This window comes from Microcebus murinus, chromosome 6, assembly GCF_040939455.1.
Source record: "Microcebus murinus isolate Inina chromosome 6, M.murinus_Inina_mat1.0, whole genome shotgun sequence".
In the NCBI taxonomy this organism is placed as follows: domain Eukaryota; kingdom Metazoa; phylum Chordata; class Mammalia; order Primates; family Cheirogaleidae; genus Microcebus; species Microcebus murinus.
In genome coordinates this window covers 111,010,085-111,028,358 of record NC_134109.1, presented here as the reverse complement: position 1 = coordinate 111,028,358, position 18,274 = coordinate 111,010,085, and the positions used below count along the sequence as shown (strand labels likewise).

Genomic DNA, 18,274 nt, shown 5'->3' with positions numbered 1-18,274 from the left:
TGGCGTCAGCCTTGCTCACAGCAACCTCAAACTCCTGTGCTCAAGCCATCCTCCTGCCTCAGCCTCCCGAGTAGCTGGGACTACAGGCATGCGCCACCATGCCCGGCTAATTTTTTCTATATATATTAGTTGGCCAATTAATTACTTTATATTTATAGTAGAGGCAGGGTCTCACTCTTGCTCAGGCTGGTTTCGAACTCCTGACCTCGAGCAATGCGCCCACCTCGGCCTCCCAGAGTGCTGGGGTTACAGGCGTGAGCCACCGCGCCCGGCCAGAACCAACAAGTTTTAAGGCCGAGAAACTTGGCTAAGGTCACATCACTTGTAAATCGCAAAACTGAGCATCAGATACAAACATCTGGCTGTCCTTCCTGGGCCTGAACGCCTGATTCTGGAAAAATAACTAAGTAGAGATACAGTGAAGACTGGGAGGTCGGATCCTCGGGCAAAGATTTTTCTAGATATTGTATTGTTTTCACCGGAATTTCCAGCCTCTTTCATTGATGAAAGCCAGGAGGAACCTTGGGAGTGGTGAGGAAGTTTCTGGTAGGAACAAGGCTGACAGGAAGAGGCAGGCCGGGGGTGAGATAGAACCGTGTTTTTCGAAGGGTGCCGGCTTCCGCAGGGTGACGTCGCGAGGGGTGTCCTCCCCTCGCCGCCGCCCCTCCCCCTCGCCCCTCCCCCTCGCCGCCGCCCCTCCCCCTCGCCGCCGCCCCTCCCCCTCGCCGCCGCCCCCCAGCCCCTCGCCGCCGCCCCTCCCCTCTCCGAGGCCCCAGCCTGCCTCCAGGGGCTCTGCGGCCTGCTGCGGACCGCCACATCGCGGCGGCCCGCCCCCATCACTGCGCTGTCCAATCAGCGGCGCGACATGGCGCCCCGCCCCTCTGCCGTGGCCATATAGGCTTAGGCCTGACGCACCTCCCCACCTCGGTGGTCTTGGTCTCCGGCTGTGAGGGCCTGGGCTACAGCTGCAGGAGCCGCAGCGGCAGCCACCGTTGTCCCCTCCACCACCCCCTCCACCATCCCCTCGGCTTTCCGTCTACCCCACCTCAGGTACGCCGCGCCGCCTCTCTGTAGTCGCCCTCGAAACGCCACAACCGGCCTGGGCCCCGGCCCGCCTCCCTCCTCACGTCTCTCGGTGTCCTCGGCTGGCCGGAGCGATGCGGCTGGGCCCGGGGCCCGCGGCGTTGGGGCTGCTACTGCTGTGCGCCGCGGCGGCCGGCGCCGGCAAGGCCGAGGAGCTGCACTACCCGCAGGGCGAGCACCGCAGCGACTACGACCGCGACACGCTGCTGGGCGTCCAGGTGAGGCGGCCGGGCTGGGGGCGGGGAGGGCCTGGCCTCGCACCGCCGACGCCGCGGGCTTTGTCCCGGGACAAAGCGGGGCGGCCAGGCGAGGCCTGGCGGGGCTGCCTGACAATGGGGGCCAGGCGGGGCAGCGCCGGCTCTCTGGGGCGCCCCGGGGCCTATAAAGCCTGAGGATGTGGCGCGGCCGCGAGCTGGATCCCTCTACTCTCCGGACACTGGGCCAGATCTTTGAGCATGTGTAGGGCCTGGAGAGCAGGTGTGGGTCACCCCAAAACCTCTCGATAAAGGAGGCTTCTAGTAGCCTATTTTTCTCCACCGTTTTGCCCCACTGATGGTAATGCTTGACTCTTCTGTGTGTCGTTTTCACCCCGAAGGAAGACGTTGATGAATATGTTAAACTCGGCCACGAAGAACAGGAAAAAAGACTGAGGTCAATCATAAAGAAAATTGACTTGGACTCAGATGGCTTTCTCACTGAAAGTAAGGACTGCCCTACACAACTAACAATGGAGAAAACCTTTTGTAGGAAACATTTTAAGTATGAGATTCTGTTGAATGTAGATTGCTTGTGTTCCAACAAGTTTGTAAGTACTGTGAGGGGAAAAAAGGACATGGAGAATAGATTTTATACCTGGAAGTCTTTAGACATGGAATACCAAGTAAAACTTAGTGGTTTCTCCACTTATATATAAACATCATTGACCCTATAGAGTATGTGTAGTCGTACCTTGAGACATCCTCTTCTTTCTGTGACTTTTGTCAATGTCAACAGTATGATTCATTTTAGAAAAATATGCCCCCAAACCTTCTTAAGACGTTAAATGATTTATTGCTCTTTTGATTTCTGCTTCATTAGAATTTGAAGAATTTGCTTTTCTTTATAACCTGGTAGAAAAAGACCTGTTGCATGTGGAATATATTTATTATAACATAACAAAATGTTAGAGCTGGTTGGAGCCTTAGAATAATCTTGCCCACCTCTTTATAGAGATGAAGAAATAAAGCGCACAGGGGTAAGTGTCTTTTACAAATAAGTGGCAAAACCAGGACTAGAATTCTGCTTTTAATTTAGTTTTTAATATCCTTAAGTTTAAAAACATCTGAGTGATTTTAGGGAGGTTTTCCAGTCAGAAATGAAATGCACAGGCTATTAAAAGAATGTTCTAAATAAATTGCTGTGCTACTGCCTCTCCCCATTTAATTCAAGTGATGAACCCTTGTCAACATTCCAAGTTGATCTTCAAAAAAATTCAGGTTATTACTGTGGCTATAAGTTAGCTATCTTGCTATAACTCTCATATAAATGCTGCTCAGCATCTGAGGAATGATGTTGTTGGAGAATTGCAAACTGGTAAGTGTAAGATGTGCTATCAATGAAATATTCACATTGGTGCCCTCAGGAATATTAAAGTTTGTTGTTGTTTTTTTTTTTTTCTAACCACTGAAATAATAATGACAAGAAAACCTTTGGACTTCAGTTATCCAACATAAGAATAGGTCCATCTTTGGTTACACTAGAATACATACAGAACAAGTTGATTTGGAAGACTATCTGGTATTTGTTTGTCAGTGCCTAGACAAGTTTTTTTAAAAAGCTAATAGTGAGCTTTTTAAAAAATTTAAAGTTAGGAAAAAATCAGTCCAAATCTTTATTTTACAGATGAGAAAAAAGCTTGAGATGATAAAGTATTCCCTGATGGGAACGCTGAAGTGTGAACCCACATTTCCAATCCCTGTTCCATTTTGTTTTCTACTATGCCACAATGATCTGTTTAAATAAACCAGAAGAAAGACATGTGATTCTTAAGGAAGCTCTCAATCTCCTTGAGGACCCATAAGAGAATTTTGGTAGTTTGCACTTTGAGGGCGAGGACTAGGCTGAGAGTTTCCTAAGATATAGCAAAATTCAGGGAGTTTAGGCTTTGAAGCCTAATGTGTTTGAATCTGGACTCTACTTATTAGCTGTGAAGTATGGACCTCTCTAAACTTTAAATTCTTCAAATGTAAAATAGTGATGATAATAATTGCCTTGTTTTGAAGATTAGAGACAGTGTATTTAGAGGACCTGATGATGTAGTAATTGATTAATACAGGGTTGCCATGATAGTTATTCTACCCTGTTTTTGCTTTTTTATTTACCTGATTACTCCTAAACCAATAGAGGAGTACCACTCGTTAAACCAAATGGTATATTACCTTTAAACCAAGTATATAACGTTGATCCGGAAGTGGACATTTGAGATTTTGAAACTTTTTCCCCATGTCTTCATGAATCAAGTTTAGACAGCTAGCTATTGTAAGTAAAAAGGACATAAATTGCTACTCATAACTTTGTTAGAACTTTCTCCAGATGTTTTATGACATCTTTAAAGGGAATATACTGTGACTTCTCAAACTTTAGTAGCTTGAATACCTTTTCACAATTTAGACCATATTTACTTACCATCTGTTATTTCCTTAGTATAGTTTTGATTCAATTCACATAAAATCTATTTTAAAGAAAACTTTCTGTTACCTTTATAACTGAAAAACACTTATTTTTTATAGTATATATTAAAGTAAATAGATAGTTATTCAAATATTTGCGTATCCTGAGAGATCTGTAGCAGTTAGCCAGAGTTATCTGCAATGTTTTTAGATAATGTTTAAAAAAGTGAAGTATTATTTTGGCCAATTGGTAATTCATTCAACAAATACTTAGGGAGCCAGGCACTTTTTAGGCATTTGGTGTACATCAGTGACCAAAACAGATCCAAACTCTCTGTACTTATGGAACTCACGTTCTATTTAGATCACATGTTATGATATTCTTAGACTCGAAACAGCTCTCCCCACCTCCTACCCCTATTTCTTTTCTTTTCTTTCTTGCTTTTTTTTTTTTTAAAGACAGAGCCTCGCTTTGTTGCCCAAGCTAGAGTGAGTATTGTGGCATCAGCCTGGCTCACAGCAACCTCAAACTCCTGGGCTCAAGCAATCCTACTGCCTCAGCCTCCCAAGTAGCTGGGACTACAGGCATGCGCCACCATGCTTGGCTACTTTTTTCTATATGTATTAGTTGGCCAATTAATTTCTTTCTATTTTAGTGGAGATGGAGTCTTGCTCTTGCTCAGGCTGGTTTCAAACTCCTGACCTCAAGCAATCCACCCGCCTCAGCCTCCCAGAGTGCCCCTATTTCTATTAATACTACTAGGCCAATTCTTATTGAGTATTTGCAAACATTGAAGATTTTGTCTTCTTTGAGAAAAGGTTTAGAAATCCTCACTCTTTCACATGTAGAATTACTGTCACATTCATTTTGTTCTGGGAAATTCTCATAGGTGAACTCAGTTCATGGATTCAGATGTCTTTTAAGCATTATGCTATGCAAGAAGCGAAACAACAATTTGTTGAATATGATAAAAACAATGATGGTAGTGTGACATGGGATGAATACAACATTCAGATGTATGATCGTGTGATTGACTTTGATGAGAACACTGCTCTGGATGATGCAGAAGAGGAGTCATTTAGGCAGGTAAGTACAGGTGCACAAGCTGTTCTTTTGATTATATCAGTTCACTTTACCCTTCTGCATGAATGAGCACAAGAGGGCCTGAGTTCATAGACTGGATTTGTTTTCTACACAATCACCTGTTCCACTTCAGTGGTCATTTTGATGGTTTCCTTTCTAGCCAGATTTAGGACTCTTATTCTAGATTGCCTGAATTATACTTGCATCTGTTTTTCTCATTTATTTGTTCGTATTTTCAGAGTTGCTTTTTTATGTATTTTGAATATGTATTTCAATAATTTATTTTTAACATCATTGAATAGTTTTATATTTACTAAAATATGTGGCTACAGTGGCCCATTCCCATTTTTAAACGCATACTTTTATATAACTCACTTTAAAAACATTTAATAGTGTTGAAATACATACAGTCAGCCCTCTGAGTGTCTATGGGCTCCAAATCTGTGTGTTCAACCAAACTCAGATCAAAAATATTTAGAAAAAAATTGCATCTCAATAAGTACATTCTATTTCATTATTCCTTAAACAGTATAGCATAACAACTAATTACTTAGGATTTAAATTGTAATTGATATTATAAGTTATCTAGAGATGATTTAAAGTATCTGGGAGAAATGTTTGTAGGTTTACTATGCCATTTTATATCAGGGACTTGGGCATCCTTGGATCTTAATATCCAAAGAAGGCCTTGGAACCAGTCCTCATGGATATTGAGGGGGAGGACTCTATAACATATTTACCATTTTAACTATATTAAAGTATACAGTTCAGTAGTTTTAAGTACATTCACATTGTTGTACAATCCATCTCCCAAGCTCTTTTCACCTTGCGAAACTGAAAATCCATACTCATTAAATAATAACTCCCATCCCCTCTTCCTACCAGCCCCAGGCAACCACTTTTCTTTCTGAATTCTCTATGAATTTGACTACTCTAGGTATCTCATCTGAGTAGAATCATATAGCATTTGTCTTTTTGTGACTTGCTTATTTTGTTTAATATAGTATCCTTAGATTTGTCCATGTTGTGGCATATGTCAGAATTTCCTATCTTTTCAAGGCTGAATAATACTCTATTATATGTACAGGTTGAGTACATATAATCCAAAAATCCAAAATCTAAAATGCAACAAAATCCAAAACTTTGTGAGCACTGACACAACACTCAAAGCAAGTGCTCATTGGAACATTTTGGATTTTGGTTTTTGGATTAGTGATACTCAGCCAATAGTTATAATGCAACTATTCCAAAATTCAGAAAAATCTGAAGTCTAATCTGTTTTAACACTCCGCTCCCAAGCATTTAAGATAAGGTATACACAACCTGTATATACCAAATTTTGTTTATCCATTCTTCTGTTGATGGATACTGAGCTGCTTTTGACTAGTGTGAACAATGCTGTTTTGAACATGGGTGCAGATCTCTTTGAGACCCTGCTTTCAGTTCTTTTGGGGATATACCCAGAAGTGGGATTGTTTAATCATATGATAATTCTATTTTTAATTTTTTGGGAAACCACAGTACTGTTTTCCATAATGGCCACACACTATTTAAAATAACTCATTTTTTGAAGATTTAGTATCACTGTGAGTTTTATTTATTATGTTCCATGGTTTAATTTGTTGAAATGTATGCTTCTTAATTAAGCAGAGCTGAGGAAGACAGTTTTTATTTAGGAATTAGTAGGAACTTTTCAAGACTTCTGTGAAGTCTGTTAAACTAAAAGTATATCAACACAAATGACTATAAGCTTGAGAAGTTGCTATTTCAAATACTTCTGTATTTTGAAGGTAATTTTAAACAATTAGATTGTCATTATGTTTTTAATTTTTCTCCATCACCCAAAAGATTTAATTACTATCCCATCAAAAAATAAGAAGTTCTTGGGAGGGAGTGATATAATAGATGATGATGTTGATAAGAAAATCTTCACTTTGAAGAGATACATGATTCATTAATATTAGCTATTTATGAACTTTTTTTTTTTTTTTTTTTTTTTTTTGAGACAGAGTCTGACTCTGTTGCCCAGGCTAGAGTGCCATGGCATCAGCCCAGCCCACAGCAACCTCAAACTCCTGGGCTCAAGCAATCCTACTGCCTCAGCCTCCTGGATAGCTGGGACTACAGGCATGCGCCACCATGCCCAGCTAATTTTTTCTATACATTTTTGGTTGGCCAATTAATCTCTTTCTATTTTTAGTAGAGATGGGGTCTTGCTCTTCCTCAGGCTGGTCTCAAACTCCTAACCTTGTTTGATCCTCCCGCCTTGGCCTCCCAGAGTGCTAGGATTACAGGCATGAGCCACTGCGCCCGGCCAATGAACAATTATTTTAAAAGATTTCTGGTTTTAATGCTATGTTCTCTGGTTAGTACCTCTTGATTATAAGACTCTACTTTTAAAAGAATGAGTTGGATGAATCTTAATAGCCTAAAGGAATTGATGGGCCGGGATCAGTGGCTCATGCCTGTAATCCTAGCACTCTGGGAGGCAGAGGCGGGCGGATTGCTCGAGGTCAGGAGTTCGAAACCAGCCTGAGCAAGAGTGAGAGCCCGTCTCTACTAAAAATAGAAAGAAATTAATTGGCTAAGTAATATATAGAGAAAAAATTAGCCGGGCATAGTGGCACATGCTTGTAGTCCCAGCTACTTGGGAGGCTGTGGCAGCAGGATTGCTTAAGCCCAGGAGTTTGAGGTTGCTGTTGAGCTAGGCTGACGCCACAGCTCTAGCCTGGGCAACGAAGCAAGACTCTGTCTCAAAAAAAACAAAGGAATTGATGGATCTCTAAAATGAACATTTTTCAATGGAAGTCCTCTTGGTTACTCTTTGACCTAGGAATATGTCTCTATCTTTGTGAAGTTCTAAAATCATACTTTTTTTTAGAATTTGATAAAGTGATTTTCTGTGTCAGCCTGTAGTCTCAGCTACTGAGGAGGCTGAGGTGAGAGGATCCTGAAGCCCAGGAGTTTGAGGCCAGCCTGGGCAACATAGTGAGACCTTACCTCTAAAGAAAATAAAATAACCTCCTAAAATTGATATGGAATGTAAAGATGAACCCAGAAACGATGTGCATTATTCTTTAAAATAAAAAAATAAAGAGTAGTTGTAATAGGAGTGTTCTAATAAAAAAGAAATGATAAATGATTCAGGTTATGGATACACCAGTTACTCTGATTCAGTCATTAAACATTGTATGCTTGTATCAAAATATCACATGTACGCCCAAAATATCTGCAACTATTGTGTATCCAAAATAATTTAAAAAAAATTTTTTTAAATAAACAATAATGGATGAGGAATGAATCGGTCTCAAAGTTACAGACCAAACAGTATACCATAAATAAAATAATCATAAAAGAAATTGGATATCTGAATAAAGTTAAATTTTTCATATGGTGGTCTGTTAAAAAACAGAAGTCAACCTGATAACTGAAATTTATCTTATATTTAATAAGTTTCCATAGAGAGAATAGAAACAACCTGACCCTTTCAGGCTTTGAAATCCCTGAAAAAGCATTTCTTTGTAATATGATTAACAATTATAGTCAGCACTTTTAAGCAGGATAATTAAAGTTTCGGGACCTATCTGGAAAAAGTTCAAGTGCTCCTAACTTCAGAAGTCAGCTGCTGAATGTGCGTGTATAAGCAGTATTTATTTATGTAAGATATAATCCTGCATGTTGCCATCAGAATTTTTGAGACCTAGATTTTTGTTTTAGTATCACAGATTATGTATTTCCTCATGTAAAATCGTTAGTCTGCCAAAAGATGGCAGTTTTGTTCCTTATAAGTTTCTGTCACAGTATAAAAATGAGTGATTTTGGTAGTTTCTTTTCATTACTGTGCATAATACTTTCCACCCTTGATTAGAATACAAGGTTTTTTGCAGAAGGAAACAGAGAGTGTTGAGGCTTTATGAAACTGACCATCTTTTTTGTTATTTTTTAGGAATTTGCTACTTTGAAAAAACAGTCTTTCTGTTTTTGGCTTTTTTAAAATTTAATATGGCTACTATTAAATTGTGTTCTTCAAATAACTATGAAATGTGAACCAGAAAAAAACTTTTTTTTTTTAAAGCAATCTCAGCTTGTTGAAAGAGATCCTTTCTTTCCCTAGGCAAATTTGGCCAAATTTAGCTCCCTCTGTTGAAACATGGACCTTTTTGCTCCAAATTGAAGGGTTCTTTCATAAGGAAATCTAAGCACTTGGTACTTTGAACAGTGGTTCATTCAAAAAGAACTTGATTGACTCAACAAAGTACCTCAAATTCTTGTCTGCTTTCCCCCCAGGTTAAACCTGAACATAAAATGCAAATTATGTGGTTTAGTTATTTAAACTTATGAAGCATTAAGTTAACAGCAGCTATTTGGAAATAAATTATTATTTTTTTCTCTTCTGTCATGATTGGGTGAGTATAACTGGCTTGTGAAGTCTAGGTGTTTATAAGACAAATTCTTTGGGGAAGGAGATGAGCTTCTCCACTATAAATCAGTAATTGTAGTGTTTAGGTAAATGACTGTTACCTAACCTCTATTATTCTAGGAAACTGAAAAGTGCATTTCTATTCAACATTGAAACACATAAATTAAAAGCTTCTAAAATATTTGAAATTGTGCTTTTAAAAAAATGTGCAATTTAATATACATCAGTTTATAGGAAGGAATGCTATTCCCAGAAATTCTCAAAAATAGAAATTATGCAGGGTTAGCAATATAGCACTATTGGCTTCCAAGGTTCTTGGTTACAGAATTACCTTTGAAAAATGTATCAAAAGCAGCCTTGTCCCTAATAGCTCCTGAATCATTTTACTACTTGAGCATACTTAAAAAACAAAGAAGATGATGGGAGAGAAAGTAGAAAAGGATGTGTGTTTATTTGGCCTTATAATGGGATCTATTTAAACTTTTGATGTGTTTATGTCTGAACATACAGAATTATCGCTATAAAGAGCCTACTCAGAATAGGCTTCCAAATATTAGGTACAAATACTAGGAGTATGAGATTCTCAATATACGAGGACTGTTTTTCTGAAACATGACAATGTGCTTTTGAAAAGTCATTTAGAAAACCAGAAACTCTTTTTTTTTTTTTTTTTTTTAAGACAGAATCTCACTCCATTGCCCAGGCTAGAGTGCAGCATGTCATCATAGCTCACTGCAACCTCAAACTCCGGGGCTCAAGCAGTCCTCCTGCCTCAGCCTCCCAAAGCACTAGGATTATAGGCATGTGCTCCATGCTGGCCTCAGCAACAAATTTTAAAAGCCATGTCAAGATTTAATATATGGTCTGAATATATTGCTTTTTGGTCATTCAAAAAAGTATTGAGATTAATTATTAAGGAAGACTGAATAGTACTATAGAAAGAACAGGGAGGACCTGAATTCAGTATTTTTTTAGCTATATTTCTGACTTTTGATCAAATCATTTAATCTCAGTTTTTCTTATCAGTAATGATAATATATATCACTTATTAAACATTTAATGTTTGCAAATTGTGGGATAGGGATTCTTATTCCAATTGCTTTAATAGAAGTGTTTTTATCCCAGTTTTCTAAAAGGAAAACAGAGAGGTTAAGCAGTTTTCCCTGAGTACCACAGCTAGTAAGTGGCATTGCCAGAATTCATATCTGGGTGTGTATGATTCTAGAGCTGTACTCCTCAAATAATAACAAAATTAATGTTTGTTATTATTTGCTCAGCCTACCTTCAAAGGGATGATTTGAAGATAAATGAGATAATGTATGAGAATGTACTTTAAAATTCATATAGTTTGTATTTTTCAAAGTGTTTTAAGTGATAATTATGGCACTAATGGTACCTTCAAACATGTTCAAAATTTTTTAATTTTCAAAGCTTCATTTAAAGGACAAGAAGCGATTTGAAAAAGCTAACCAAGATTCAGATCCTGCTTTAAATCTTGAAGAATTTATTGCTTTTGAGCATCCTGAAGAAGTTTATTATATGACGGTAAGGAAGAAAATCTTAAGAGAATTATTGAGTAACCAAACCTTCAAAATCTTTTACTAAGTCATTAAAATGAATTATATAACAACCAGAATTTTAAGAGACAGAGTAAGATTCAAAAGGATCTATAATTATCCTCACTTAAGATTAGGAATGGTCAGGAGGGTTTCTGGTGATATCAAGGTTGTTTACTGGGAGGGAGAAGGTGAAGGACTGAATTTTTTAATTTTTGTACTGTATGTGAACAACTTCCTCTGACTATTTTCTCTCATAACTGCACTACCTTTATTGCCTTACTTACCCTTTTGTAACTTTCAGATTTTTCTCTGGTTTTTTAATATTAGTAACACTAGGACTTTTGTTTAATTTATGGTATCGCTTATGAAAGCTTTTGGTCTGGAAAAACACATCATGTTTGAGTCACTTTTCATTGGGTGGTGAGGGTATGCAGCTGCTAATAACTTCTAATGTTTTTGCAAGTTTAGACATAATGAGTCCTCTTACCCTTTAGTACTTCAAAGAAGTACTAACTCTTCAAAACTTTTGTTGAATTCTAAGTTTAACTCAACATTGATTGAGTCCCTACTACGATTTGGCAAGCTTCTTCAGTGCCGAAACAGTTACACTGGGGAGTAGAGATTAATGTAACAACAAAAAAGAGACTAAACGTTTATATTGAGATCTGTTGCATGGTATCAGCCTCCAGCTGTGTGGCGTGGTTCCCTGGGTATTTCAGGAAGGAAAGAGTAGCTCTTTGTTTTTTGGGTCCTGCTGCCTTGAATAACAAGGCTGCAGAAACATTTTTCTCCATAGCTCAGTGGCAAGATACTGCCATTCTCTTGCCATTGTGAAGCTTCTTATTTCTCACTTGGCACAAAATACATGGCCTAGTTTAAGAACAGTGCTGGGCATGATTTAATGCCAAAATTAAGTTAGAACAAGCTAATTGAGCCCTAGGATGGCAGGCAGAGTATGCTAGATCCAGATTCTCTGGAGAATAGGAAACAATTGAATATCCAAGAAGGGAATGACCAGAAAAAGCAATGAAATAATTTAGGCATCATGTGATATGGCCCTGGAGTACAAAATGACAATGGAATGAAATAGATTTGAGCAACATTTTGAAGAAAGCATAAACAGGAATGTTGACTTACTAAATAAGTATTAAGGGAATAGAAGGGTCAGAGATGACCCTGATGTTTTGAGGTTGTATAACAAGGATGAATGTAGTGCCTTTGCCAGAATGGGGTATGTCAGGATGGCTCTACTTGATTGTGCTTTTTGTGCTGTGTTCAAATTGATGGCAGCACAGAAGATGTGTGACCATAAAGTGGTATCTCATTCAGAGCTGCTTCCTTAATTTCTATTCACCTTAATTGTTTTCGTGTATCTCTTTTTCCCTTTAAAGGGTATATTTATTATAGGCAAAGGCAAGAGTACAAGATCGTCTAAGTGATTCTATTGTGGATTAAAAGTCAGAATTTAACTTGGTATTTATACTTATGTAGTTCTGAAAACTCATTTAATCATGGCAGCATTATTGAAATAAGTCTATTGTTTCCCTAGAGGATTATATTTGAATGGAGGAATAAACATCTTGATCAGTGGTTCTTAACTTTCATTGGATCACAGACTCCCTTAAGAATATGATAGAAACTGTGGACTCTTTCCCAGAAAAATTACACATAAAATACTGACTGATAAATTTAGAGGATTTTCAGATACTCCCTCAAAACTAATCTTTGGATCCCTAGGCTAGGATCCCAATTTCTGTATATAAAATCTATAGTATTTGATTTGTGAACTAAAATGCTCACCCCTCCACCGGCTGACTGAATGGACCCTCTCATGGCCAAAGGAATATCCTAAAGCAAAATTGCCTGCCAGGAGGAGGGAGGTCAGACATGCCTTATCATGCCCCCTCCCTTCTTAGAGACATCCTTTGTAACCCATTAACAGGCCTAAGGGTATGCAAGACAAACCTGCAGGTTCTCAATTTACACAAGAAATGTATGTCTGGTGGCTTGTCTCTGATAAACAGTTTATGTTAAAACATTCCAAGCCTTTAGACAAAGCTTCATGTCTTTAGCCAATTACAATCCGAAGAATCTTTAAACCCACCTATAACCTGTAAGGCCCCCCCCCTTCGAGATGGCCCACCTTTTTGGGCCAAACGAATGTATGTCTCCCACGTATTGATTGATGGATTTACCTGTAACCCCTGTCTCTGAAATGTATAAAAACCAAACTGTAACCCAGTCACAATGAGTCCACTTGCCCAAGACCTCTTGGCGGTGGCTCCAGGTCATGGTCCTCAAATTTGGCTCAGAATAAATCTCTTTAAAATTATTTTACAAAGTTTGGCTTTTTTTCCATTGACAGATTTAAAAAACCAACTTGAAAAGAAAATAGAAAAAAAATCAGAAGAGATGTTAGCTCTGTTTAAAACAAAAACTTGTATTTAAGTGGTATGTCATACCAGTATAGATAAAGCCCCTGAATTTGTCTAGAATCAGAGACTTTTGAGAATACATTTTCATTACAGCTATGATGCTAGAATCTGAATTGAAAGGTCTTGTGACGAATGCAGTGGATAGTGAGGAAATGAGAATAGTAGGTGTAACCTATGGGAGGCAGGGAAGAAGAAAAGAACCAGGATTGCAGTTAAAGAGTGCCCCAAAGTCCTGGGGACTTGAATGTGCTTAAAGGCAGTAGAAGAAGGAGCTGAAGGGGAAGAGATTGAAGGCTAGACAGAGGCAGGAGCTAAGAGTGAAAGAAAGCACTGGGAAAGTGGTATAGTTTGGGATGGAGGAAGACAGTTAACAGCTTTGCTCTAGAGGAGAGATAGCTTTAACTCCTGAGATTGAAGAGAAGGTGAGAGGAATAGGCTTAAACATAGAGGCAACTACGAGTGGGGATGTAATGCTGGTAAACGAAGGCATCTCAGAAGACTTGTGTTATGTTTGGAAAAATAGGAGGGTGTTTGCAAGAGTATGTTGGGGAGTGTTGCAGTGAAGTTCCAAGAAAAGAGAGGTGGAGATTTCAAAAAACAGCTATAGAGAGCATGTTAAGGAATTGGAGGCAGAGGCAGACTTCTAAGCTTCAGTGAGGGCCTACTGAAATGGCAAAAATTAATTTATAAGTATGAAGTTTATGTTTTTGTGTCTTCCTTTTTAGACTTTATGGTTCTGGAAGAAAGAAGGAGAAAGTGATGTGGGTCTGATGTGTAGGATGGGGATTGGCATAAAAAAAACGCACAAGAGGAGTTGGAAAGGTAGTGAGGGCAGTGCTGAAGCAGCCCAACAGGTCATCAAGCTAGAAAGCGTCTACTCTTGTGGTCAGGGAAAAGGATTGGTTGTTTGGTAAGAATCCATGCTAAGAGTGAGGAATAGATTTGGGGGCAGTTTGGGATGGATGGCGGTAGGTTTGGAAGAAGGGGAAGCAAAGGAGGTTGAGGTTTTTTGGAGGGCTGTCACATTGCAGATCTGGAGGTAGGGCAACAGTTCTATGCAAAGTGACCTAAGGTAAGTGTTCTTTTAGGGTTGTTAATGTATTGGAGGGCACATGGAGTTGTAGTAAGAGATGTCATTCTTAAGAGGGAAGGGGTATGTGCAGAAAATAGGAGCATGAGTTTAATGCTGAGTTAGTTTAAGAGTGAAAGTGGATTTCTTCCAAATCAGAAGCTTAAGGATGTTGAATTTAAAGCTACTTAGTATATAATACTTGGGATTTTATTCTTGCTTCTAAATTTCAGTGTTTAGAAAGATTGTCTCGAAAGTATGGATGACTAAAATGATTATTCCTAAAAAAGTTCTGTAGTAAGATTGGATCAGATGGTTGGTGGGATTCCAAATTTTGTGACTAATTTTTTTTTTTTTTTAATGAACATGCAACAGGAATTTGTCATTCAAGAGGCTTTAGAAGAACATGACAAAAATGGTGATGGATTTGTTAGTTTGGAAGAATTTCTTGGTGATTACAGGCGGGATCCAAGTAAGTCACTGGGAGAATGTGGAAGAAGGAAAAAAATGGAATTAAAGAAGAAAGAAGTTGAAAGACAGCCTTGCTCATGGAGAGCTCTCATTGACAGGAAAATGTAGCAAGAGGAATTGTGCGAGATTTCTCCTTGTTCTTCTAAGTTAACTGTAATACGAGTTAACAAATGTAATACGAGTTCAACAAAGTTCAAAGCTTACCTGAGAATAGTCTTGTTCACTTACACTTTCATGTTTAGATTCAAACATTTTTCTTCATTTTCAAACAAATATAATGTAATTATCAATTCAAATGAGGAAGGAAGTAATGGTTGATAGTTTTAAACAGAATCCTATACCTTCACATATAGATCATAAAAGAGAAAGGAACACAAAATGCTATACCGGTATAAACCGTAGAAGATGAAAAACTATTTGAAATTAGGAGTTTGCCTTTCTGTAAGCAGCTGGTTTTATTTTTAGAATTGTTGCTTAAAACAATGCCATTTTAAAATTGGTCACCAGTTTTACATATTGTGAATGTCACTTTAAAATTACACATCAGTTTTCTTTGTGAGAACATGTATGATGATTTTTATAGTCACATGATGTATATAAAAATGTTACCCAACTCACATTTGGGAAAGCTAGATATCAGAACAAGTAACATAGGAATCAGTGCCAAGAAAAGGAAAAAAAAAAAGTAAAGAACAAGTAGCAGCAGTTAATAAAATTACTAGTTTGTGATAATATGCAATGATTTTAAAACTATGAGTTGTTTAGACTTAAGTGTCACTTTTGAAAATTATTATATATTTGTATTTATTTTCAGGACTTTTCGGTTAAGTAATTCTGTTCCATTGGGCTTCCCTTTTGTAGTAAACTTTAAATTCACTTCCTTTATTCTAGGGATATACCAAACTTCTTATTGGATACATATGATATTCTTGTGTATGTATATTTGTGTTTTTTTATATTAAGCTGCAAATGAAGATCCAGAATGGATACTTGTTGAGAAAGACAGATTCATGAATGATTATGACAAAGATAACGATGGCAGGCTTGATCCCCAAGAGCTGTTATCTTGGGTAGTACCCAATAATCAGGGTATTGCACAAGAGGAGGTGAGTGTTACAGAATGACTATTTCTTCCCAACCCTTTCTCCCCCTGAAATTTGGTGCTATTGATAGGAAAAGAAGTTTAAAATCTTAAGCCAAAGAAAGAAATAATGGAGTTCTTTAGGATTGATGCATTGCTATATTTTGAATTTATGAACTGTTTTAGTTGTCAGGGAGATGAGGAAATAAGATGGTATCACACGATTAATTAATTTGATAGTACAGTGAATAGAATAATAATTTGTATTTACCTATAGGGGCTCCAAGTGGGTTATAATAATTTTGATTGACCTCAATATATCCTGGAATGGATTTGATTGGCGAGGAGACAGAACCCAGTAGAAATTAAGAAAGGAGCTAATGGGAAGAGCAGTAAATAGAACCAGTTACAATGTGTTATATTTTTAGATACTTAGACAGTGATAGTACTTGCACACCTGGATGGTTTTGACAAGTCAAATCACATTAAATTGTGAACATCTTGCTGAAAATGCTTATTACAGTTGACACTTTTTTATTTTGTTTTAAAGGCTCTTCATCTAATTGATGAAATGGATTTGGATGGTGACAAAAAGCTTTCTGAAGAAGAGATTCTGGAAAACCAGGACTTGTTTCTTAGCAGTGAAGCCACAGATTATGGCAGACAGCTCCATGATGACTATTTCTATCATGATGAGCTTTAATCCCTGAGTATGTCTGAGTAGAGTACCGGACCCTTTTATAATTTGTTACCAGCTTTACTTTTGTGATAAAATATTGATGTTGTATTTTACACTCTTAAGTCTTACCACAGTCAAAATTATCTTAATGTAGATTATAATTTGGGCCTTTTAGAAGAAAAATAATAAAAACATGGTATTTATTTCAAAACGTATTAAAAAAATAAAACGTTAATATTGTGCCATATGACAACAGAATCTTTTCTAAATACTCCATCTGTTTAGTACTGTATTGTGGAATATTTGAGTTCTATTTCCATACTTGAAAAAATGGAGGATTTTAGAGATGTCTGAACAATATTATTTAAGTAGCATGTGACTGAGCTATCAATTTTTTTGTTCTAAGTAGATTTAATTTGGGAACTGACAGAAAGGACAGTGTTTTTAGGTTTAGCATTTTCTTTGAAAACCTTTAAAGGAACCTTTAGAAGAACTTATACCTCACATATTAATGCTGAGAAGTTCTACTTAATTTTAAAATGGTTTCTATAAAGGGTTTTATTGTATGAAATAGAACTTTATATTTTTTCATATGTATAGATAGTAATTATATTTAATGTATAGCATAATGTAATAGCATTATGGTGAGTGGAATTTGACATTGTCCAGAGCCCTTTTCATTTTTGACTAATTAAAAATGAAATGTCCTATCTTTTTATATGTTTGCTTTTCTTTAATGTTCCAGATAAACTTTGAATTTAGCACATTTTGTTGTACATTATCTTGCCTCATCCACTTGTTTATTTGGGTAGTGAATGTTCTCAAGACTGTTAAATTATTCTTGCTGCATATTCTTATTTTGCTTTTTTTTAAAAAAATAAAAATCATGTTATAATTAAATGTACACCTGACACATTTTAATTGCTCTTGTAGTAAATGTGGTTTTGCTGTTTGGGGCTAGAAATAATCTTAAGAATTACACAGTTTTACTATTAGAGCTGGTATCAGCAGTAGAGGTCAATATCAATTATACTGAAATTGAAATCATACTTGATAAGCATTTCTCTATACCTAAATGGACAGTTTTAACTTCATTCAATGGAGATCAACTAATTCACCTTTGGTGGGGTTGTGGTAGGGAAAAGTGAGGTAAGGAATTAATTTTTTTTAGTTATGACCCACATACAGTTTTTCTTGCTTTTTGTTTTTAAACTACTTTTATTTGTGGGTCAGCTGTGCATTCTGTTAATCATTATAAGTTGTCTTATATATAGCCCTATCATACAAGGGGCTCAACAAATACCTACCAGTATTTGAGAAGCCTGAAGCTCTTTTCTGATAGAATTGCCTGCACCTACATCCTTTTCTACTGCCCCATCTCTGCTGATGTGAGGTATGATTGCAAATTGCAAACTTTCACACCTTAATGAGAGCTTGCTTACTGTGGTATCTAAAGTACATGGTTTTCATTGGCTATAGCAGTTTAAGACTTCAAGAAGCTAGCTGTTATTGCTCATCTATCACTTGTCAGCTTCACTGAAGTTGGTATATTTGGAATAACCAGTTTAATGAGCATGTTAACTATTTGTTTTTTCTTGCTGGATTCTCCAAAATCTGCTAGAATTGTTAAATCCTCAGATACAGACTTTCAGTTCTTACCAGAAATTCTGTTATGATTTAAAAGTTAGCATTCTGTATTCAGCCTTGATATGCAGATGCAAAAATTTTGGTGATGTTATTAGTGT

General features: G+C 37.5%; 1 protein-coding gene across 1 annotated transcript; it reads left to right on the top strand.

Annotated features, from left to right (window-relative positions):
• The first annotated feature begins 884 nt into the window (after nt 1–884).
• RCN2 (reticulocalbin 2) lies at nt 885–17,445 on the top strand. Its single transcript, XM_012739361.3, has 7 exons — nt 885–1,301; nt 1,679–1,784; nt 4,622–4,818; nt 10,667–10,780; nt 14,674–14,770; nt 15,733–15,875; nt 16,401–17,445. Exons 1-7 carry the CDS (start codon nt 1,158–1,160, stop codon nt 16,551–16,553), a joined length of 954 nt encoding a protein of 317 aa, XP_012594815.1. The 5' UTR covers nt 885–1,157; the 3' UTR covers nt 16,554–17,445.
• Nucleotides 17,446–18,274: the final 829 nt, after the last annotated feature.

Coding starts and splice junctions, on each gene's coding strand:
- RCN2 (XM_012739361.3), top strand. CDS start 1,158: ATGCGGCTGGGCCCGGGGCCCGCGGCGTTGGGGCTGCTACTGCTGTGC. Junction 1,302..1,678: donor ACACGCTGCTGGGCGTCCAG/GTGAGGCGGCCG, acceptor TTCACCCCGAAG/GAAGACGTTGATGAATATGT. Junction 14,771..15,732: donor TGATTACAGGCGGGATCCAA/GTAAGTCACTGG, acceptor TTTTATATTAAG/CTGCAAATGAAGATCCAGAA.